Genomic DNA, 24248 nt, shown 5'->3' with positions numbered 1-24248 from the left:
TCAAATTCTAATCACGTCTTTAATCCCTTTCCAGCTAAAGTCGATGGTTATTTATTAATACATGAAATGGATGTCATTGGGAATCAATCAGAGGTAAGTACATAGTAACATGCGCAGGAATAATCTCAAGATTGTAAGTAGGTACCTAAGCTTTACCCTTAATTGATTTAAACAATCATCGCGAAATGTAAGCAAGTGGCACTCACTTTTCATCGTTACAAGTACAGAGTAGTATTAATCGAACGTTTCGGGAACTACACTGCCACAATCTAAATTTCAGATCACCCAAGTCCATTACCCCCGGGTTAAAAAAAAAGAGGTAAAAGAGACTTGGAGGGGAGTCCCAAAAGTTCGTTGTTAGTTGTCCCACGGAATTGACAATTGAAAGCCATATGATATTGGTACCAGCAGGGACTCGATAAGTTTAAAAATCTTAAACCAACTCAAATTAAACACTAAAATTATTACGTTCATCAAATTTATTTTCTGTATAAAACGCCATAATATACTGGTAAAAACTTACACATAAATCAATTAAAGCTAAAAAAAATCTTCAAAATCTTATCTTATACATTAATAAAATGCAAGACAAAATTGTCGCCTTTTAAATAACAGTAAAATGACATTCACAGAAGTTCATTTATTGCTTGATGCTACATAATAGTAATTTTACCAAAAATACATAGCCTCGCACATAAAAACTATATAGATATTGATCTCACAACCGTGTCTTGTACGTTGCATTTGCCAACTTTAAAATGGGTGTAACAACTTGCAATAACAACGTGCAGTTTATTTAAACAGTCATAAAAGCACTGCATTTACGCATTTATTAAAATTACCACTTATATACTACGAAAAATATCAGTCAGTCCTGATTAACCACTGTCTTTCGCACTCAAATACTTATGGCACAATAATAATTATGTTTGAGGTCAACGGTAATATCACAAGTTTAAAGTTTAGAATTTGTCATGGAATTGAATATTATAAAAATTCATACAAAATGTATCGAAGAGATTCGGTCAGTCTTTTTTTTTTGTTTTATTTACTATTTTTTGCAACATCATGTTGAATTCGAATTAAAACTATGCGATGACTAAACAATCACGCGGATTAATATCCTTTGGGAACACTTATTTGAACTTTCACACTTACATACTAAATTGCATTTATAAATATTAACCATCATGGTTGTTGTGTCGCGACTGTTATTCCAAATTTCGTCAGACAACTATTTCCAAAGAGTCGCTCTTCGAAGAAGGGTGTTGCGAAGTGATGTCTTGCCGAAGTTGATTCTGTTGTTTTATCGATGCAAAGTATGGCGAAATAGATATTCCAAATCGACATTCTTTCAAAATAGATGGTTGTCGAAATTCGGATTGACAGTCGGTACATGCAGATCATGATTAGACGGACTTCATAATCTCCCCTCCCAACAGGCATCCATAAACAACGATCAGATATGTTTCCATATAACCATTCTAATCAAAACTAAACTTCACTTCTTCCCGGGACGGATCATTGTTAGCCGCCACAGATTGCAGCCAATAGCGACTTATTTGGCTCTCAATGGACGGTGTACTTTCTTTACGCGAGTTGGCAACTCTGGCCTTTCTTTTGGCTTTACTATGCTTGGTTCGTCGCCTTCCGACCTTAGTTTTCATTTCAGCTATTTTGACCGACAGCTGGCTATCAACGGAGTTTCTGCGAGATTCAACTGAGACGTGACGAAGGCTGATGCTGATTTGTGAGTCTTGAGAGTTGCGGCGGTCGGGCGTGGAACTGAGGGAGTGATGAGTGTGCGTCGGAAGCACCAGGGCGTCGCGACGACGGACAAAACGAGGGAGATTGGCCGCCCAAGATGATGATAGTTCGGCACTGAAAAGTACAAAACTTTTTATTTGGGTTCTCTTACTGTTCTCGTGCTTGGCTTCGTCGGGATGTACAATATTCGCTACCCCTTTGAAACTAAATTTTGGCAACGTTTCTCCATCATTCAGCCATAATTCTATACTGGATGTATAGAATTATGGCTTCATAAACGCACCAAATATCATGCTTGCCATCATCAGAATACACAACAACAACAATGGTTATGTAACCACTCCCTCAAAAAACAACCTAGGCATGTGGCTACACCTTCAATCGAATCCTAGCTACAACCTTAGCACTAAAGGCTACCTATACATAAAGCTCACCTCTCATGCTTTCCGTCGTCTGGATAGTCCATAGGCGAGGTGTGGTCCAGACAGAATCCCACAGGATCTTGCCGGGATCCGCCCAGAGAGATGGACAGGCGGCCGCGCGCCGCGAACTCCCCGCGGCGGCGGTAGGCGCGCGCGATCAGCTCGTGCTTGCGGGCACGACGCGTCACTTCGGTTTCCACGGAGCAACCGCATTTTCTGCACACAAGTATACATCAAATTAAAACTTCAACCCCTTAAGGGTTAGACAGAACTAATGATTATAAAACTCTAAGTTCACGTTCAAGTCGATTGTCTTTTTATGAAATTCAGATTCAAAGAGTAAAAGTCTAGTACTTCGCCTAAAAGAATTTACAAACTACAGATTTTAGAACTTACAGACATAGTAATCCGTGGTCACTGCACAGCAGAATGTTCTATATAAAGTAAAAGTATGTTATGTACCTGTTTTAATTAGAAATAGTATGATGCAACGAGAATATTTAAAATCAATTTTAAACTGTGTGAGGAAAGAAAATCAGTCAGGGACACACAATTTTCTTACACTATGCAGGTCTTCATAGAACAACTCGGAAACTTGGCCAATCCAAGATCTTGGTCATAGGCGAACCCCTTGGTCCTCTCCAGCAGCGAGTTGAGGACGCAAGGATGATGATGATATATATACCTGGCGAGGTAGCGTCTCCAAGAAGCCGCGGCGGCGGGCGTCCAGGTCCAGGAGGCCATGAGCGCGCCGGCCGCGAAGCAGCACAGCAGCCGCAGCTGTAGCACCGACACCGACGGCCGAGCGCCAGCTGGACACTCTTTGCTGGGCTCCTTTAGAGCTTCTAGGCGACATCTGTATAAAGAAGAGGTTCATTAATGTCGTATCTCAACAACATGAAGTCACCCGCTGAAGATAGACCTCAAAACATGCTAAAGTTTATTCCCAAAATGTGTACAAAATAAAGATAACTAGAGGTCAAAACGGTACTTATATCAACATAGTATGCCACTATATATGACCAGATAATAAAGAGAAGCAGAGTTCTTTTATCTCATAACTCTTATATATTTTACAGAAAAACTTTTTAAAAACGCCCACATGGTGAGTCTCTGAGTTGCTGATATCTTCCTCGTGGAGAAATCAATAGAAAACTAAGCAATGTTTTAAAACCTAAATCAAGTAAGTATCCCGACAGTCATATTGCTTCTATATAATACTTACACGATGTTCTGTTTAAAGTCTTCATACCACATCTCCGCGTTTCTGAACTCGTAGATGTGACAGGCGAAGGTGCCGCAAATAAAGACCGACACTAATGCCGCTGTGAGCGAGCAACGAGTTATAGTCTGCCGGATCTTAGTCGAGTGACGCGGGGATATCACGTCTTTGCCGGACACTCGGACGGCGATCAACGTGAATACACCTGAAAAAAATTGTCATCAGAATAAACCACTGTGGAAGAAAACAATATTATCTAGCACTAGATTAAGTAATAACTAATAAGTTTTAAGTAATATTGCCATCAATACATATAGAAAATAGGTGGGCAACAAGGATATTCAACAGACTCGGACTGAACTTTATAATAATTTCCTAATGGCACAACTCTTTTCTCCTGTAAAACTTTTCTTCAAGCTGTTTTTAACAACATTCAAATTGGTCTTGCTTCTACCGTCCACTTATACCCACCTCGCAACAAGAAGTACCCGCCAAGCACCAGCACTATAAACAGCGGTGCTAGCAGCAGAGCGGCCCTCATGCCGTGGTTGGCGTAGCCCACGAAGCAGACCCCCGTCACGCTACTGCCGTCCACTTCTCCGAAAGCCATCGTCGCGATCGTGAGCACCAATGGTAGCGACCACGCGACTAGATGGAAGTACGCAGCCTTCTTGTCGATACGGTCTTGAATTTTTCCTGAACAAACATTAAAAGAGTATAAATAAAGTCGAGCGCTTATTTATAAATTAAGGGTGTTCACAACGGCTATATTTTTCCAACGCGTTATGTGAATATGTTATTATTTTTAACTTAATATTTTTAGGCGCTTATATATTAGTTCAAGCTGCTATTTAATCATTTTCATATTAAAATTTCATCGAAATTTTATAAATATTATTATTCTATTACTTTTTTTTAGTGTTAGGCACGAAATCGTTCGTACGGACGATGTGCGCTACTGAATGTCGTAAACGATTTTTATAGTTTTTAATAATATTAGTATTAGCTATTTGAATATTCATATTAATAAAAATTATATTAGTAATTTTAAAGAACATCTCTACTGAAAATGAGTATATTCCAATGTCGGCAATAAAGCTAACAAGATTACCTTAGCTGAGTAACACTGCCCTATAACCTAGCCAATTTTTCCTTCCCGGTTAACTAAATTAGTTGGTTCTCTGTTCTGTTCGCATAATTGGTTATGAAAGTGAAAACCTAGATAACGTTACAAATACATGATATGAATAGCAATCGCAAGATTTGCAGAAAAAAAAATCATAGTTGATTTTAAACACATTTATCTGTCTATATACCATACTCATATAAGGACGAAAAATTAATGATATATTTATCAAACTGCGAACCCGCTTTTCGGATTTAGCTGAAGCAGGATATATAGTTGTAATACTGCAGTATATTTGATAATGCAGACATTCACTATTTGTCAAATTTTCACATGAGCAAAGCAGAATTTAAAAGCTAATTTCCAACATATGTATAACTAAATATACCTAACCACAATAGAAATGGTCACGACTTTTATCGGTAATTATTTTTTTATGGTCATGTTGGAACAAATTATGTTAATACATACCCAAAGCGCGAAAACTCATATGCCAAGCGTATGTGAATATCACGAACCACACGCATGCTGCCATCATGAAGTAGTATACCTAATTGAAAAAAAATCCTTTGTTATGTCTTTAATCAACATCAGAGCGGCATTCTATCGTCATTTTCTTTCATCTTTCTCTTTGTCATATTTTTTCAATTTGTCGTTAGAGGATGGGCAATGTAATATTTTATACATAAATCACGTAACAACTACTACGTACTCCTAATATTGACTTCTATTTATCCCGGATAAACAGAGTCAATTGTCTTGAAGTTTCAAAGATGTGAAACTAGTTTCTTTATACTGAAGCAACCTGTCACTATAATGAAACTAGAGTTTTATATACTGATTGCTTAAAAGAAGAATAAAAACTTACCAATACAAATACCACAACGCAAGACAAGTTTTCTTCGGCAGACGGCTCTCCCCTTCGCCTAGTACCATCTTTAGAACAAATGATATCATCTCTTGATCCAACGCCGAATTGCACAAGCCACCTGAAAACAAAATATTATCACGTGTTATTATTTTAATTTTTATACGAGGTATGTAAAATCTAACGCAGTATTTTATGTATATGTAAAATTCAATTTATTTTACTTCTCAATTTTTTTATATAGCTAACCACGTCTTGCATTCCGTAACTTGCGTTTTCCTACGGGACGTAAGGTACCCTATTTTTCTATGTTACGTTTATATGTAACTTAGAAAAAAGTTAAGCAGACGTTACTCGCCCCATTGAAGCGACAGCAAAACACACGTTGATGTAGAAGATGACCAGCGCCGGGTACTTGTTTGCACTGCGCCAGTCAATGAGGAATGTGGCTACGGTCAGCAGATTCAGCGCGAGGCAGATGCCCGCCCCCCAGGCCACCAGGCGGTGGATCTGTTGGTGTTCGTCTTCTGTGTACAGGGGATCGCGGCACGGTAGACCGCATCCCGATATGCCTGCAAATTTCAGAACGTGTTTATATATTGAGTATAGCTTGGTTTTATATCAAAATTAAGAATTTAAAACAATATTTGTCTATCCACAGAGCTATCTGATTGATTACTCAGAACTTATTATAGGCGGGAACATGCAACGTGGTATGCCCCGTTGCAGTTTTTTATATCGCAAATGTATTGTAAAAACTTTTGAAATAAATGTGGAGATGAAGAACCCACGCTTCTTTTTTTCTACTTGTATAAACCTACTATAGTCAGATTAGTAACAGTATTTGATTATTACTTCCTACGCCAGATAGGGAAGGGATTAAGAAGTACTTGTTTACTCTTCTTCATATGGCACCAAAGTATTCATTTGTCGGATGAAATAAACTTAATATTGAAACAAATGTAAAACCTATGTAAAACATACCTTCATAAAAATGCTGGACTTTATCTGTGTGAATAAGGGGCTCAATACATTTTCCCGTTGTATTAAATTTCATTTCTCTTGCGGGCGTTTCACATTTTGTCGGGAAGTAAGAAGTGTTACATTTCAAAAACGATGGAAAATATGTCGTGTTGTATACGATAGCGCAAGGTTCCATAGTGATCTTGCACATCTCGAACGAAGGAAGGTACACCATATCCTGGCCAAGTATTTCTTCGCATTTTGGCATAAATGTAGCGCAGAGAAAGGGCTGTATGACAGCCCAACATTTTGGCACATTTATTAGTTGTTTGTACAGTTCCAATTGCGCTTGGATTTGACTCTGATTTTCGTAAAAAGTCAGTAGAACGCTCGTTTTGTCATAAGGTAATTTGGAACCTAAACACCAAAGCCTGTCCAATGGTTCGCATCTCGCTTTTCTGACACAGCTGTCGAGTTTCATCTCTCGCTCCGGGTACCATGGCGTGGCTCTGTTAGGCTTTATCAGTCTGAAGTTTATAGTTCCATTTATTGGTTCAAGTATTTCTGTTGTGTTTTCTATAATGATTGAGTTTTTGTCGGCGCCGTGGTCGACCTGGCTCGCATGGCACATCCAAACCGTGAACAATGCAGTAAGACATTTCACAAGGAGCATCTGCAACAAAGGAAAATCGCATTGACTATCGGTAACAAGACACTCGACGAGGGCAAAAATAAAATCTAAAAATGAAAACTACATCATTTTTTCTGAATGAATCTTTATTTCGGGTACAGGGTGATGTCAAATGAAACCCTTTGTATTTCAATAATTTTATTAATTTTCCAAATATGCACTTGCAAAACTTTTTCTTGCTGTGAAGGTACATAAAAATAAGATAATGTTGAAAAAATATGTATTTCCAGGTCCTGAGTCCAAGGCGAAGGAAAATTAGGGGGTGCCTACAGGAAACTTTGGTCTAGTTTTGTTTTATCATAAATGAACACGCTTTATCTCTAATTAATAAGCAGGAAGTCTCAGGTTCTTAAACAGACCACATTTAGCTTTTCTCAGACAACTCAACACAACGTACCTACTGTTAGACTATTGACAAAACATTTAGTCCCTTGACCGACTTTAAACATAAGATAAAATGAAAACGACGTAATAACTAACTGTGGGTATACATGAAAGGTTTAAGCAGTACGTAGCACTAGATACTGTCCATACGTTTAGTATTATGGAAATAAATACGAGATCATCTAATGCTGTCTTATCTCGAATAAATAATAAACCTGTTAAACACACATGGTAGCCAATGCAATTCTACGCAAAAATTAAAACTAAATTATTCTAAACTATTGAAACCAATGTTTAATTCCTTTCCTCTCATAGCGTCATTGCGTTAGCTTCAAATCTCAGTAGGTATCCGCTAAGATAGCAGGTAGCACAACGTATGATGATAGATTTTTTTAGTCTATTAGTCTGCCTGATCGATTTATATTGGAAATTTTCAGTGCATTCATTATTGCCACATTTATCCTTAATTGGCCTCTTTCTACATCTTAATTACTTCTTTTACAAGGATGAAAAATAACAGCCCTACTATAATTTGCCGTAGTAATATTTAATGACTAATAATATATAAATGTCCAATATTTAATAAAAAGAAAAAAATAGATAATAATTTAGGAACCATTTTCTCTGCACATTGTTGATTGACCATATAAACAAAAAGCTAACAGGACTAAAAGGACAAAAAATATGCATTTTAATATATAACAGTCCACATTTTTATTACGAAAAAAAAAGAGCTATTGAAATTAATATTCTAAAACTAGCGCATGGTTTTTTAAGGGTGGTGAGGAAAATGCCTTGGACTGTGACCATTTATTTCCGTTTCAGATTAGTAGGTATAATATTTTTACAATTATAAATAAGGTTAAATCTTTATTATTATTAAATTTTTATTAACGACAGTTTTTTTTTTCTACCCAAATATTTGTATAAATTTAAATAAATATGGGTGGGAAAATCTTTATTATGAAAAGGATTTATCTTTATTTATTATTGACAAAACAAATCAATAAATACCATTTCTTACTATAATGAAGTTGGTGTGATGACGACAAATTCAGCAGAAGACAGCTCCAGAATTCGGGACTCAAGGTTGAAATGAAGCCTCTCAGGGCCTCAAGTAGTCAGCAGAAGCTTCTCCAATAACATTCTTCTTACACTCATTGATTACCTGACATAATAACAAAAAACAAATTACTATATTGTCAGCAGTTTAATTAATCAACAATAAGACAACAACTTACCAATTCCCGCTGTTTAAAGTGATAATTGACACCTGTATAATGAACATAATATTTTTAGGACATAATATAAATTTATTATGTTTAATTTTACCAAAATAAAATACAAGCTGTAAAGAAAAATTATGTACAACCTTTGTCAATGCATCCTCACTGTATTGTCTTATACACTTAACACACATCATGAGTCCTCGATCGAAACAAATTGAGTAGAGTTCAAAGTCTGTGCATGCATGCATCATAACAAAATCCTTTAACTAGTTGGTCACAGACTTCCCACCACGTCGAAAGTTCCTGTTGCCGCCTCCGCCCCGGCGACTCCAAGGGGACCCCCGCTGGCCGCCACCGCCTCGCCGGTTGCGTGTGCCGTGCCCGTTCATCCCGCGACCGCGCCCCCGACCTCTTCCTCTCCCCCTGTCCCATCGCTGATTCCTTTGGTAATTATCATCGTTATTACCACCATCATCATTATAATTACCATCGTCGTCATACCCTTGATTTTGATCATAATTATCCTCCTCATTGTAATCCTCATCATTCTGGGAATTGTACTGATTATCAAAACTGGAGTCAAAATTACCTTTGTTAAAACCATTGTCATTAAATGGTGGCATGTTATTCATTGGTGGCATGTTATTCATGGGCGGCATGTTATTCATAGGTGGCATGTTACCCATTAAAGGTGGCATATTACCCATTGGAGGTGGCATGTTACCCATTGGAGGTGGCATATTGCCCATAGGGGGCATGTTCCCCATTGGCGGCATTCCCATTGGTGGCATTGGACCCATTCCATGCATAGAAGGAGGAACCATAGGCCCTATGGGACCCATATTCCCTAATAGAGGTGGCCTCGTCATGTTAGTTGGCATGTTATTCATTGACCCCATGGGTCTATTATTCATGTCATTATTCATGGGCCCATTGCTGTAGTCATCATCATCACCTTGATTCATTTCCATATCATTGTCATAGTAATCATCACCTTGATCATGCATATCATCATCACCTTCCTGAGCATCTTTTTCGGTTTCATGTTCTGGGTACTCAAAAGGTTGATAAATGTCATCATCAGCATCTGCTTCTAAATGAGGCATAACATCAAATAATTCTTCAATTTCTCCAGATGCAATATACTTCTTGAGAGCTAAGGGCCCGTCTGTTATAGCTCTCTCCAGTTTTGAGCCAGGCTCTACAGATAATAACTTGCCATAAATATAGATAGCAGAAGGCGTTATCATATGGAGGGGAATTGCACCTGGAACCGACTCTACTAATGCCTGCTGCAAAGCCTCCGTTGCAGCCTCGTCATTTGTGGGTCCATGATTCCACTGAACTTGGAAGTTTCTAGGAATAGGCTTGCTATAAGGAACTTTCTTCACCTTCTTTTCAAATTCCATGGGAACAAATGTTGTATCAAGATCTAAGCCAGGAATTACCTTATCTGTATCAGAAGAAAATATCTCTACTTTATCTTCAGGGCCCATTCCAGGAATAATAGCAGGTTCTTCTAAATCATGATCATCTTGCACTCCTGGGGGTAAAGTATTCAAATTATACTTGTCTCTCATAAGATCTCCAGGACGATTACGAGTCCAAAACTTTGATGTATGGTCATTTGAACCTGAACATAATATATGCCCAAGAGGATGCCAAGCCATAGTCCATACAATAGATTCATGAGCCCCTTCTATGCAGCCCACTTCTTTATCAGTGCCAACATTCCAAAATAGTATAGCTCCATCAGAACCTCCAGAACAAAATAATCCCTCATGATTGGGATGCCACACCACACTGGAAGCTTCTTTTTTATGTCCTCTAAATATTTGTAGCTCAGTGCCAAGTTTACGAATGTCAAACAATTTCAGCAAATGGTCACGGGAAGCAGTAATAAGCCAATTACCATTTTCATTCCATTTGAGATCCATAACAGTTGATTTGTGGGCATGAAGAGTAGACATAGCTGTGCCTGATTTAGGGTCCCATAATTTTATTGGTTGTTGATTATCTTTACTACCCGAGACAATCAAAGCTTTTGTAGGATGCCACTGCACACATTTAACATCTGCCCCATGTCCTCTCAAGATTCTCTCTTCTTGGCATCTAAAGAAGTCAAATATTCTTAATGTACCGTCATCTGAACATGTAACAATTTTTGAATCACTAGGGCTAAAACTTATTCCCCTAACTGCTTCCTTGTGAGCCTGATACATTTTCACATTGTTCATATTGCTCTGCCAGTACTTAATAAACCCAGAGTGATCACCCGTCACCATCCATCCTTCACCATGTGACCAAACCATAGACCTCACTGGTGAATCATGAGCTTGCAGGATTGTTTCAAAATTAAACGTTAAACCATTCCACAAAGTGAATTCTCCAGACGAAGCACCTGTAATCAATCTTCGTCCTTCTGGCGTCCATGCCACAGCGAAAATAGGACATCTCATTTTATTTGTAGCAGTCTTTACAAAACGAGTAGTTACTGCATTTATAGGATTATCAGGATACGAGGGCGGCGGTAATAGATCAGGGGTATACATTGCGTCGGGCTGCAAAGCATGCCTATCCCGCCAATCTCGTTGCCAAACACGACATTCTAAAGCCTTTATAATAGCAGCGTTATAATCTACAGTCTTCCGCATAACTGATTTACGTAAGCGTTTACCATCGAAATCATCCTGCGTCATATTTAGTGGACCCTGAGGAGGGAACCGCATCTGGTAGTTAAAAGGCCTAAAATTATGGCGCATGTTGTTGCGTACGGGCGGGCCCATAGGATTGCCCATGCCCATACCCATACCCATACCGGGCGGTGGCATTGCCATATTCGGAGGAGGGTGCCCGAAATCCATTGCATATGACTTCCGATACCTAGTCAGAGAAATATATTTGTACTTTAGATGGTAGCGACCAAACGGCAACAAAATCTTTACTCATACTTTCCAAATTCTTACCTTATTTCAAGAAAATGCGCTACAACATTCTACACGGTGTCTTTCTTACAACACTACGCAAAACTTTTCAATACTTTCACAAGATATTACATGTGTGAAACAGAAAACTGAACACAAACGGTAACCTATTTTTACAAATGAAAAGCCATAGTGAAAAGCTAGCCAAGCAAGATGAAGCCAACCATGTTTCAATTTCACAATTTCAATATTTTTTTTTCTGTGTTCAAGCCTGAGGCTCAAGCAAGGCAAACCGAAGCCTTATCATGCTACACTGTCATTCACCCTTGATATGGACGCTTCCCTTGGGCAGCGAACCAAAGTTAAGGCTCGCGAAACTTACAAAACCCGAGACTGAATAAAATGTGTCACAATGTTTGTTTTGTTTCCATGCTTATATTAGGATATCGAATAATCTGCACAGACTTGAAAACATTACTTTACATTTATCTCTGTGATAATCTGCTTCTTTGGGAAACAATAGTCAACATAGATTTTTTAAATTAACGAGATTTTCAGGCTAAATCAAACAGGTTTGCTTTTAGAGTTATTCAAAAATCGAAATATTTTAATATTGGCCTGCCAATATATATTATTATAATCCATGTATCCCCATATCCCCCATACATGTCGCCACAATGTATTTTAGCAAAACTTTAGATTCCTCAAAAGAATCCCTGCGAAACAATAGTTTCTGCGCATCGGCTGAAGGCCAAGGTGAAGATATATTATAATAAATAATGCTCAAAAACAAGATTGAGTCAATCCGTGTCCAGTAGAACTCATGATAGACTCAGTAGTAGAATTCATAACATTTAACAGACTTCGAGACATTTACGCAGTTCCGTATAAAAAAAAAAAAATAAAGAAAACTAATAATACTACGCTAAGTTAAAACTCTTCCGTGAATCTTAATTTGCTTTCATTTCACTTCTATGCTTTACCCTGCAAATTCTCTACGGCGTCGGTTTCATTTCATCTACCTAGACCATGCTTCTGAGCCTTCGAGGGCAAAATAAATTGTCAACGTCATGACATGCCAATGTTTTTCTTAAGATTTTGAATTTTTGACTTTGACGTCACGTCTGTTCAGAGTTGCCTTGGTTTGGTTGGATTGAATGTCTACCTAAAAAAATCATTCTTTTTTCTTGCAGATGTGCAGGCAGAAATTGGATTTATTATTTATTGGCGAATTTTAATTTTTAGTCCACATTTTGTTCGTCAAATATAATTTTTCATAAAAATTAACAAAATATTTTGTTTGTGATAAAATTTGATAAATTACGTTTCGCATTTCACCTGAAATGGTTTGGCAGTAAACAAATAATTTAAAAAATAATCATGAATTTATTTGTATGTCGAAGTTATTTTGTTTTATTAATTTTAATAATTTTTACGAATATCAAGCTCTCTTTTTCTCAATACAATAAGCCATGGAATGAAAAGTATGAAAATAATAAATGCCCCAAACTGTATCCAAAAAATTTTGACAATTATGCGCCAGTGGGTAAGTTTTCACAATATATTTACTCTTAACCTGATAACTATTATTAACTTAAAACAATAATTTCTTTCCACAAGAGCCTGCCCATGTATTTATTTTAATTAAGTATTTACTAGATTGTTTCACTAAGACGTAGATATTATTGGTGCTATAACACCAAGTTAATTCAAAAATACATGATAAATTATTTAAATGGACTTTAAATAAACTGTATAAGCAGAGTTAACAGAAAAAAAATATTTAGGGTAGAAATTCACATGATGGCCTAAATCAACATTAATTTAAACCATCAGTTCAAATTGTAACTTTTAGCAGTATAATGCATAAACAACCTCCTATACTAATAAGGTTTGCTTAATTCAAATACTGTTTTAGGTAACTACACAGCTGGTAATTACTCAGAGAAGACAAATCTCAAAGGGTTAAGGCAGTGTGTGATGGCATGCTGTCTCAGCGACTCCTGCAATATTGTGTTCATCATGGATTCCCGCTGCTTCCATGTGGAGTGTGTGAGTGATGAAATGTGTATGCCACTATTGAGGGCAGACAATCACAAATGGAACTCACACTTTTCTATGATTCTAGTCAAACCTGTACTGCCGAATGGTATGTTATTTTATGTTATCATTCATATATACACACATCACATCTTTATCCCCTATGGCTTAGACAGAGCCACATTCAGCTAGATGGCTAAACAATGGAGTCAAAAATTATGATATTGTATCCTTTACAATATTTTATGACAATGTTTCAAATCTGAGTATGGTTCCAATGTTGATAATGGGCTAGATAAACAAACCTACCATGCATATTAAAGTACACAAATGTTACGATTTTGGTGGCCCATATCCTGCATTAGGGTATTATCACAATATTTATTTCCCCTTTTTATAATTATTTTACTTGCAGAAAACTGGTCAGATATATTAGATCAGTCCAGCTATGGAGAGGCCAATAATTTTTCACCAGAAGATGAGACCATCTATTCTCCTTATGGAAATAGACACAATGAAATTATACCTGATGAAGAAGATTCTAATTTTTTATCTCATTTTATTAATAATTTGCCAAATATGGAGGAAGGAGAGGGCAGGAATTTTGACAACTTCAGAGATAACAATGATGCTGATCTTATTATGGAGTCAAGTAATTTCCTTGAAAAATTATCCTGTGAAGTTGGAGCTGGGGATTGTCCTTTTAATGCTGAATGTTTTCCTCTTAAACCTGGTCATGGAATCTGCAAGTGCGTTCCCGGGACTGAGCTCTCAGAGGGATCTTGTGTTGCCATTCGACCATTCTCCAAAGGACCCACTATTGGTATAGATGCCATAAAGAAAAATGAAGATTTAATTTCTGATAGAAAATCAGATGATAAAATTGATGTATCGACACCAAAGACTATACAAAACTTGACAGTGTCTGTGTCAGATCAGAAGGTAATCTTTTCTTAAACAAATTAAGACTATCTTCTTAGTATTTACAGGCTGATCTTCAAAAACTCTGTGCTGAAAAACATGTTAAAATTCTATGTAAAGGACATTATGTTATCTTGAATGCAGCCTTCCGGTTGTATGATTTGCTTAAAATCTGTAATCAAATTTAGTGTTAATTGGAAATTCTTGTGTAGGTACAATTACCTGACAACCAAGTGACATTGGCGGCTTTCACTATCCCTGATGAAAAGGCCACAATGAGTCATTACAATTTTGTTTGGACTTTAGTGGACCAGTCTAAGGGTGGATTTACAGGTATATATTATGTATTGAAATGCAAGCTATGAATTATCAGAATTTTCCAACCACCCTTACTAAATTCCTATTCTTTTTTTCTTTCATTACCCTATTTTATTGAAAACATTGGACTAGGAAGGAACTGTCACCTTTTCGTGCTAAAATAATTTTCCAAAACATGAAAATTTATTTAGTCCTTTGAGACAATGACTTTTATTTATACAACTTAACCTGAATTATTAATATTTCTAAACTTACTAACATATAGGTAACATGCACCAAGAAGGTGCTACAGTTAAACTAACGGACCTCACCGAAGGACAGTACAGATTCAAAGTGACAGTCAACGGGACGAATTCATACGGGGAAGGGTTTGCGACGGTCACGGTGCTTCCCAAAGAGCGCACGAACACGCCGCCCCAAGTCGTCATAACTCCGCAGTCCCAAACTGTTAAGCTGCCAAACTCGGGTGCTGTTTTGGACGGCAGTGCAAGTAAGGTAAGTGTAATTAATTTAATTTTTTACCTATTTGTTTGCTGGATATTGGTTGCGAGAAAAACTGTATAAACTCAATGCAACAGAGCTTGGATGCGTTAAGTTTATAAGCCTATCCCTTAGCCGCCTTTTTTTTAGGCTTTTAAAGAAACACAATCAACAGTTTTATATGGTCCCATTGTTATGACTTTATTATGTCAATCTTTTTCATCAAGAATAATATATTATGTACTGTTTAGGATGACGCTGACATAATTTCTTGGCATTGGGACTTGATATCAGGGCCCATTGGGTACCAACCTCCTCTAGAAGAGGGCCCTACTTTGGTGCTGAAAGATCTGAAGCAACCTGGGAACTACACATTCAAACTGACAGTGGAGGATTCAGACCACGTAAAAAATTCTACTACAGCCAACATTACAGTTTTGAACCACACTGACTATCCACCAGAAGCTAATGCCGGTAAGTTTCTTTTATATTTTGCTTAAATATAAAAGAATCTTATTGAAGAAACTAATTTTATTTAACCATGCGGGACTACAAAAAACAATCTTTCAATAGATGTATATGAAATAGTCCAGTTCAGGTCAGATAAATTTCTTATTTAGCAATAGAATGACCAATGACAAATGAAGATTGTGGAAAATATTATCGAGGGGGAGTTCAATTATTTTATTAAATGTTTATACTTCTTCTTTTTCATAGGTCAAGATGTAATATTGTATTTGCCAAACAACCATCTTACACTGAATGGAAGTTTATCTACCGATGACCATGAAATCACGTCCTGGGAATGGACAAAGTCTGCAGAAGATGAAAACAAAGCTGTCGACATGCAAAACACGCATAGCCCATATTTAGAGGTAATAGATTCGTAGTAATTAAGTATGGTAGAAAAGATCGCTCTATAATAATATTATTGAATAATTTTCAGGATCCTCACAAGAACTTGACAGACAGTGAAATAATAAAAATCATCTTTATCTTCTTCATCCTATAGGCAGTGAAATAATTTGCCCGCCTTGGGAAATGTCCTTGATTCTAGTTAAAAAATCGAGCCGGAACCTTAATTCATAAAAGGGAAAGCTAATACGTACCTATGCATTTTTTTTATTGTTATAGTTATCAAATCTATCGGAAGGGGTTTATACATTCGTCCTAAAAGTGACTGATTCTTCTGGTCAGTCGTCCACGGCCGAAGTTCACGTGTTCGTCAAACCCCCCACTAACACCCCTCCCGTCGCAAATGCTGGTTCTGATGCTGTAAGTTTTCTGCTTTTACTTATTTAAGTTGTTATTATATCTATTACCTACCTTTTTAGAATAGGACCACTCCCTACCTTTACCATGGATGTCGTAAAAGACGACGAATTGATCTAATAGCTAATAAACTTGGGATGTTTTAGGTGATGAACTATCAACCTGTCACTGAATCTCAATTCCATCACTAAGCCATAGATTAGCTCTACATGGCATATCAGGCTCCGCGAGCCTGTTGGCTCTGTCTACTCCGTAAAGGATAAAGACGTAATTATATTATGTCTGTATGATATTAGTTTGTTTTGTGACTGTCCTGTACATCGTTGGTGTAGGGCCCTTTTATGTAATCTAATCTTTTTCTCTTTATTTGAATATGTAATATGTATAAGAAAATGGATAGTTTAAATAAAAGGGGGTGGTGGATAAATCATGGTAGCCTATCATTTGAAAAATTGGGTTCCTTTTAAAGTATACAGGATTGCGTTTTTCTCAATTCTTCTTGAAAATACCTATTTGTTTGGTGTTTGGATGTAGATTAATTATGTATAAAATTAAATTGCATGTCTATGTGATTTATTGTTATTATAAACTAATCACTCACTGAATTAGTACTAAAAAGCAATATACAAACTCTACATAATATGAAGAATATCTATAGCTGAATAATAAAACTGGGGGTTTTGCAGAATTGATATCGAGTAAGTGGGCAATGCACAGATATCCGTTAATTTAACTGATAAACACATCCTAAAGCTTGCGAAGTTAAATAGATAATATGATAACGATGCGTGTTTGAATTTTAAATTGGTTATAACTAGTTTTATAAAGCCTTCAATTTTCGATGATACACCCATAAACCTAATGAAGTAGATTTTTATTGACTTTTCAATAACGAAAATGAAGATATAAGAAATATTTATTCCAAACTGACCATTTATAACTACTTGTTGAAATTCGTACCTCAGGATTCAGAATTATGGTCATGATGGTATTGTCAATGCTATATTTATTGTATTGACTCTTTGTTAAGTTTTAGTTTATCCACAAATAATTAAATTTTAGAAGATTTCAAGACGAATGGTCAATAGATTAGAGTCTCTCTTTGTACATGTCCATAGCAAGTGAGCAACGTCATATTCTATCATTGAACACATATAACAGCATGATCATCCTTCCAGTTCATATCACTGCCTCAAACGTGGATCACCCTTAACGGTTCGGAGTCTCACGACGACCACCGCATCGTCGCGTACACTTGGCGTTGCCTGTCTGGACCTACTAACTCTAACATAATAAACTTTAACGAGTCGGTCGCGAACGCCACGGGACTGACAAAAGGACAGTACGTGTTTTCCCTGACCGTATTAGATGATAATGGGAATTCGGCGACGGATAATGTGAGCGTTACGGTCACTCAAAGTAAGTCTAACCGCATGATTGTGTTTTTTTTTAAACATTTTCTATAAGGCAGTGTGATAAATTGCCACCTACAAATTTAAGGTATTGTTGGGAAACTTTAAATTAAGTTAATATCTATCATAATTATGTTGCCTTATAAAAGGTTAGTTTGTATATAATAGGTATTTTTTATGTTTTTTATCTATTAACTTTAAGTTATGTATGGGAATAGTTTGGTGGTAGTAATTATAAAATATTTTCTTTTGTATGTTGGCTAAAGAGAAAGTCTTTCCAAAGGTTCAATATTTCAAACTAACCAGTCCGCTTATCACAGAACATTGAAGTCATATGTATTATCTTGTTTCTCTTTTGAACACTTCAGTTTACCTCAAACATAGAGAAAAAGGGAAGATAAGGCATATGTCCTATGAACGTTTGTAAATTTTTCGGCATTCCGTCGAAAAATTTAGGGGGTTTAGGCGAAAATTATTTTGTATACGGCACTACATGCTATGCATAAACATTCGAATAGGTCAAAAATTGTGGCTCAATCTCTTTATATACTGAATTCATGATACAAAAAAAAATCAAAGAATTTCTTTTTTAACAATAAAATTTTTTCAGATAAAAATAGTCCGCCGAAAGCGAACGCAGGCGGCGATCAAGTGTTGAATCTTCCTATACCGGTGCTCATTCTAAATGGATCAAAGTCTTCCGATGATTTCCGTATCATCTCGTGGAAATGGACCCGTTCCGCCTCGGGGCTGGCTTCGGGAACAGTTATACTTGGATCTGATACTCAGCCAGTATTAATGGTACGATTTGGTTGGTATAAATAATCCAAGCTAAGTTCCCCTAACATGGTCATAGTGGTCAGATTTCAATCACTTCATGGGACCTGACTTTCATCCCATATTCAGTTTCTTTTTCCTCATCGTGCAAGCATAACAATTTGGTTCATGTTATATTTCAGCTAACCAACATAGAACCAGGTCGTTACGTATTCGAACTAACAGTGACCGACGACCAAGGGGAGTCCGGCCGCGACACAGTCAGCGTTCAAGTCAAACCTGACCCCTTAGACATGAACCTTCTAGAGTTGACCTTGAACACGCCCGTATCGACCTTCACCCAAGGTCAACTTGACTCGCTGGTACAGAAGATGACCTTGCTGCTCAAAGACGACATCAAAATCAATGTGACGGCGATACGAGGACAAATTGATTCAGGGAACACGCAGATCATCTTTTTCCTGTCCAAAGATGTAAGGCTTGACATTTTAAAAATATCTATTTTTAAATCAATTTCTATATTCAATCAATTTCTTGACATAAAATGACTTAGAGCTATGGATAGTAGTTTGTGCCATGCATTCCATAAAACTATACATATAATTATGGTTTGTTATTTCCATAAAATTAATGACAGTGCCTAACACATTTTACTTTTATGCGTATATAAAATTTTACAAGTACCTAATCCAGATGAGGTATAAGAAGGCGTTTTGACATCGGTGGAGCCCGCCGCAACCCGTTTTTGCGACTCCGATATATGTATTCGTAGATGACTGTTGCCAATTTTAAAATATGTTTGTTCCAGGGCAAACCAGTAGAGGGCGTGGTCGCGCTGTCCCTCGCCCGCACGGCGGCGGCGGTGGAGGCCTCCGCGCGCGTGCGCTCCGTGCGCTGCCTCAGCTCGTGCTCCGGCCGCGGGCTGTGCGACCACGCCAGCCGCGCCTGCCGCTGCGACGCCTTCTGGATGCAGAGCCTGCTCTCCCAGCTCGACCCCGACGCGATGCCCGACTGCGGTCAGTGGGACTCTCTCTGTGACTCTCCTAACTCTACTGACACCACGCCAGCCGCGCCTGCCGCTGCGACGCCTTCTGGATGCAGAGCCTGCTCTCCCAGCTCGACCCCGACGCGATGCCCGACTGCGGTCAGTGGGACTCTCTCTGTGACTCTCCTAACTCTACTGACACCACGCCAGCCGCGCCTGCCGCTGCGACGCCTTCTGGATGCAGAGCCTGCTCTCCCAGCTCGACCCCGACGCGATGCCCGACTGCGGTCAGTGGGACTCTCTCTGTGACTCTCCTAACTCTACTGACACCACGCCAGCCGCGCCTGCCGCTGCGACGCCTTCTGGATGCAGAGCCTGCTCTCCCAGCTCGACCCCGACGCGATGCCCGACTGCGGTCAGTGGGACTCTCTCTGTGACTCTCCTAACTCTACTGACACCACGCCAGCCGCGCCTGCCGCTGCGACGCCTTCTGGATGCAGAGCCTGCTCTCCCAGCTCGACCCCGACGCGATGCCCGACTGCGGTCAGTGGGACTCTCTCTGTGACTCTCCTAACTCTACTGACACCACGCCAGCCGCGCCTGCCGCTGCGACGCCTTCTGGATGCAGAGCCTGCTCTCCCAGCTCGACCCCGACGCGATGCCCGACTGCGGTCAGTGGGACTCTCTCTGTGACTCTCCTAACTCTACTGACACCACGCCAGCCGCGCCTGCCGCTGCGACGCCTTCTGGATGCAGAGCCTGCTCTCCCAGCTCGACCCCGACGCGATGCCCGACTGCGGTCAGTGGGACTCTCTCTGTGACTCTCCTAACTCTACTGACACCACGCCAGCCGCGCCTGCCGCTGCGACGCCTTCTGGATGCAGAGCCTGCTCTCCCAGCTCGACCCCGACGCGATGCCCGACTGCGGTCAGTGGGACTCTCTCTGTGACTCTCCTAACTCTACTGACACCACGCCAGCCGCGCCTGCCGCTGCGACGCCTTCTGGATGCAGAGCCTGCTCTCCCAGCTCGACCCCGACGCGATGCCCGACTGCGGTCAGTGGGACTCTCTCTGTGACTCTCCTAACTCTACTGACACCACGCCAGCCGCGCCTGCCGCTGCGACGCCTTCTGGATGCAGAGCCTGCTCTCCCAGCTCGACCCCGACGCGATGCCCGACTGCGGTCAGTGGGACTCTCTCTGTGACTCTCCTAACTCTACTGACACCACGCCAGCCGCGCCTGCCGCTGCGACGCCTTCTGGATGCAGAGCCTGCTCTCCCAGCTCGACCCCGACGCGATGCCCGACTGCGGTCAGTGGGACTCTCTCTGTGACTCTCCTAACTCTACTGACACCACGCCAGCCGCGCCTGCCGCTGCGACGCCTTCTGGATGCAGAGCCTGCTCTCCCAGCTCGACCCCGACGCGATGCCCGACTGCGGTCAGTGGGACTCTCTCTGTGACTCTCCTAACTCTACTGACACCACGCCAGCCGCGCCTGCCGCTGCGACGCCTTCTGGATGCAGAGCCTGCTCTCCCAGCTCGACCCCGACGCGATGCCCGACTGCGGTCAGTGGGACTCTCTCTGTGACTCTCCTAACTCTACTGACACCACGCCAGCCGCGCCTGCCGCTGCGACGCCTTCTGGATGCAGAGCCTGCTCTCCCAGCTCGACCCCGACGCGATGCCCGACTGCGGTCAGTGGGACTCTCTCTGTGACTCTCCTAACTCTACTGACACCACGCGTCAAAAAAAAAATATCTGTGAAAAATTCAGTCCAGTCCTGAACTGGATTTGTGTGCTCTATTCCTCTTTTACATCTCGGATTCAATGATTTTTTTCTTTTGCGTCGCATTATGTATACATAGTTGCCGAGATAAAATAAAGGTACGTTACGTGCCCTTTTAAGTAGGATTAGCGACGAAACTTCATAGAAATTGAAGTGACTTAGAAGTCAAGTAGAATTCGATCTTGCTTTGAATATGTGATTTGAATCGTTCTATTTACTTCCAGACTGGTCGGTAGTGTATGCGAGCCTGGGCGGCGTTGCCGCTCTGTGCGCGATGTGTGCGCTGTGCTGGACGGCAACGCGCGCGGTCAAGAAACTGTGCGCGCCGCGAAAGGCTAGAGCGAGACCCAAATACAGGCTGCTACCGCTCGCCGCTCATGATGACGTGCCTTGTAAGTTTATTATAATTAGTTTTTTATTTTTAATTCTGTTACTGGGGTCTCCCCTGTTTACTTCCATGACTTTCTATTTCTATTGACTCGTCGCACGAAAGCATTTGGGGTCTGCCCGATATAAAAATTCATATTTGTATAAATCATATCAGAGTCAGTCTTGAAATAGAAAATCTATCACAAGGTTACATCATTTGGTTTTCAAAATGTTTTCCAGTCGCAGGGAAAGATGCTTCAGAAACCGAGACCGATTCGGACGTCCTATTCGAATCTAAAGGACAGACCACATCGTTTCTCTCGCGCACTATGAACGGGGACGCGGGGCAAAGTAACGGCTGGAAGAAGAACGGACACTACAAGGGAAATAGAAAAGTTAAGACGTAGTCTACGCTATGTCAGTGTTTCTATGTATGTATAAGCAGCGAGCAAGTGTTCATAGATGTGAGGAGCTAAATTCTTAAACTCATTGAAGTCCAATCAAGGCTGTGGAAAAAATTGCAATAAGATCGCGTTTTGGTCGCAATTTCCAGGAAAAATATTTTAATCTTAACAAAAAGAACAGATGCTAATAGATGTTGCTTTCAAAATACAGCAGGCATCGCCTTATAATTTTTTTAATGCTTATGGACTGTATTAAGAAGTTTATTTTGGTATGAAGTATAATACATATTTATATTTTGTTTCATATAAGCATATATATACTATATAAGTAAGTTTCACTGTACTTAAGTTTAATGTTTGTAGATCAAAGTGAAGACGATGAATTAATGCAAAATAATATTAGTGAATATACGCGAGGTTCTTAAATTGTTGATATCTCAGATGCTTATTGACGCTTTCTTTTTCCACGCATCTGGGACATGGCTGGTCTGAAGCCTAAAAATATTGTTGCTTAAATTTTCTATAAGATCCGTTGACAGCATGGGTACGGATATGTGTGGCCGAATAAACAGTCGGAATAAAAATACAACAGTGTAGTAACAACATTTTTTTAGTGATGCGCATACAAACCGACAGAAATTCTACCTAGACATTACCATTTTGGTTTTTGTTGTCGTTTAATTACTTCCATGCATGTTTTTCATAAATATTATATTTACAGTACAGACCAGGCACAGTTTAGTCATAGGTATATACGAAGAAGAAAACTAGACTTAGCAAGAAAACTAGTGACAAGTTAAAGTTAGTTTCAATTCTAAAATTAAACAGAATTGTAATTAGATAAATAAGCCATATTAATTCCGTTACGGCTGATATTTTTTAAGTGATTCATGTCAAGCGAACATATTGATAGTACAATTGGAGAAAATCCATTCATACGTGCCTATTGGTGTTTACGTTTCCTGTACTGACCCTATTCGTATACGTCAACTTAAGGTGAAGTGCAGCTTCAGCCTCGCCACACACACGGCGTTTATATTGTATGCAGTTATATGCAACCATGCGCACTCACTCGCGCCGCAGTACTACCTTGACAAAAACGATCACTGTGAAGACTGCGGTGCGTGTAGCGCGATCATCTGCGTTCATCTTAAAAGGGTTTATCAAGATGAACTCATTAGCAATTTAGTCTGGGTGTTGCTTTCTCGCTTAAACGGAATTCTTTCGTACAACTGCATCAAAACCGCGGCCCATTCGGTATAATCCAAACTATAATAATGCAATATGATAAATAATGGATCGGTTTTTATGAAACCATTAACAAAGGCACTAGAGAATTCAAAATAGACAAATTGGTCTATACTAATACTGGTGATCTAAATGTATAATGTTCAAATTGTCACAGTTCATATATCATTACTTTATATACTCCTTATTCTAAGGAAAAGCTGCATGTAAATGTAACTATAGTTCAGTAGTAATATTAAATAGGTATTTATGCTGCGGTTTACAGTATTATTTATAAAGTTATGGCATGCACAATGTAAGTACTTTAAAATAAATCAAACTTTTTGAAGAATCGATATACTAGAAATATAAATTACGTAAGGTTTGTAGTCTTAATATGTTTGTACAGTACTAATGCCATAAAACAGTGTGGTTTTAAACAAATATAGAAAGACATAACATACTTAATAGAATTAAATCAAGAGCAAGATATCGTGAAGGAAAATTTTATATTATGAATGGTAAATACCAACATATGTGAAAAGCTAAAGCAGTTGACTTTGAAGACAATATGAAAACCGAAATGGACATATATGAAGAACATTATATTGACAAATATGGATTACTTAGTGTTAATCATGTAGATACCTAATCAACATA

General features: G+C 39.1%; 3 protein-coding genes across 4 annotated transcripts; 1 reads left to right on the top strand and 2 right to left on the bottom strand.

Annotated features, from left to right (window-relative positions):
* Nucleotides 1-974: 974 nt before the first annotated feature.
* On the bottom strand, nt 975-8609 carry LOC106142235 (protein smoothened). 2 transcript variants are annotated; one of them, XM_013343926.2, is made up of 10 exons: nt 8468-8609; nt 6390-7041; nt 5764-5977; nt 5406-5526; nt 5009-5087; nt 3883-4107; nt 3415-3616; nt 2875-3045; nt 2202-2405; nt 975-1881 (listed from the first exon to the last, which is right to left on the bottom strand). In XM_013343926.2, the coding sequence occupies exons 2-10, from the start codon at nt 7039-7041 to the stop codon at nt 1485-1487; spliced, it is 2265 nt and encodes a 754-aa protein (XP_013199380.2). In that variant the 5' UTR covers nt 8468-8609; the 3' UTR covers nt 975-1484. The 2 variants fall into 2 exon arrangements, with proteins under 2 accessions (XP_013199380.2, XP_013199378.2); XM_013343924.2 differs by having other exon boundaries at nt 8458-8596.
* Nucleotides 8610-8929: 320 nt separating this feature from the next.
* LOC132901732 (pre-mRNA 3' end processing protein WDR33) lies at nt 8930-11847 on the bottom strand. Its single transcript, XM_060948706.1, has 2 exons — nt 11639-11847; nt 8930-11555 (listed from the first exon to the last, which is right to left on the bottom strand). The coding sequence occupies exon 2, from the start codon at nt 11534-11536 to the stop codon at nt 8939-8941; it is 2598 nt and encodes an 865-aa protein (XP_060804689.1). The 5' UTR covers nt 11537-11555; nt 11639-11847; the 3' UTR covers nt 8930-8938.
* An 876-nt stretch (nt 11848-12723) lies between these two features.
* On the top strand, nt 12724-23491 carry LOC106142242 (dyslexia-associated protein KIAA0319). Its single transcript, XM_013343939.2, has 14 exons — nt 12724-13142; nt 13515-13745; nt 14052-14578; nt 14770-14890; nt 15141-15370; nt 15607-15829; nt 16073-16230; nt 16490-16630; nt 17806-18046; nt 18650-18840; nt 18999-19289; nt 19625-19832; nt 21813-21980; nt 22198-23491. The coding sequence occupies exons 1-14, from the start codon at nt 12977-12979 to the stop codon at nt 22362-22364; spliced, it is 3063 nt and encodes a 1020-aa protein (XP_013199393.2). The 5' UTR covers nt 12724-12976; the 3' UTR covers nt 22365-23491.
* Nucleotides 23492-24248: the final 757 nt, after the last annotated feature.

The sequence above is a fragment of the Amyelois transitella genome, chromosome 17, assembly GCF_032362555.1.
Source record: "Amyelois transitella isolate CPQ chromosome 17, ilAmyTran1.1, whole genome shotgun sequence".
Classification (NCBI taxonomy): domain Eukaryota; kingdom Metazoa; phylum Arthropoda; class Insecta; order Lepidoptera; family Pyralidae; genus Amyelois; species Amyelois transitella.
Note: the sequence above shows the minus strand (reverse complement) of the source record. Positions and strands in the feature narration are given on the sequence as shown.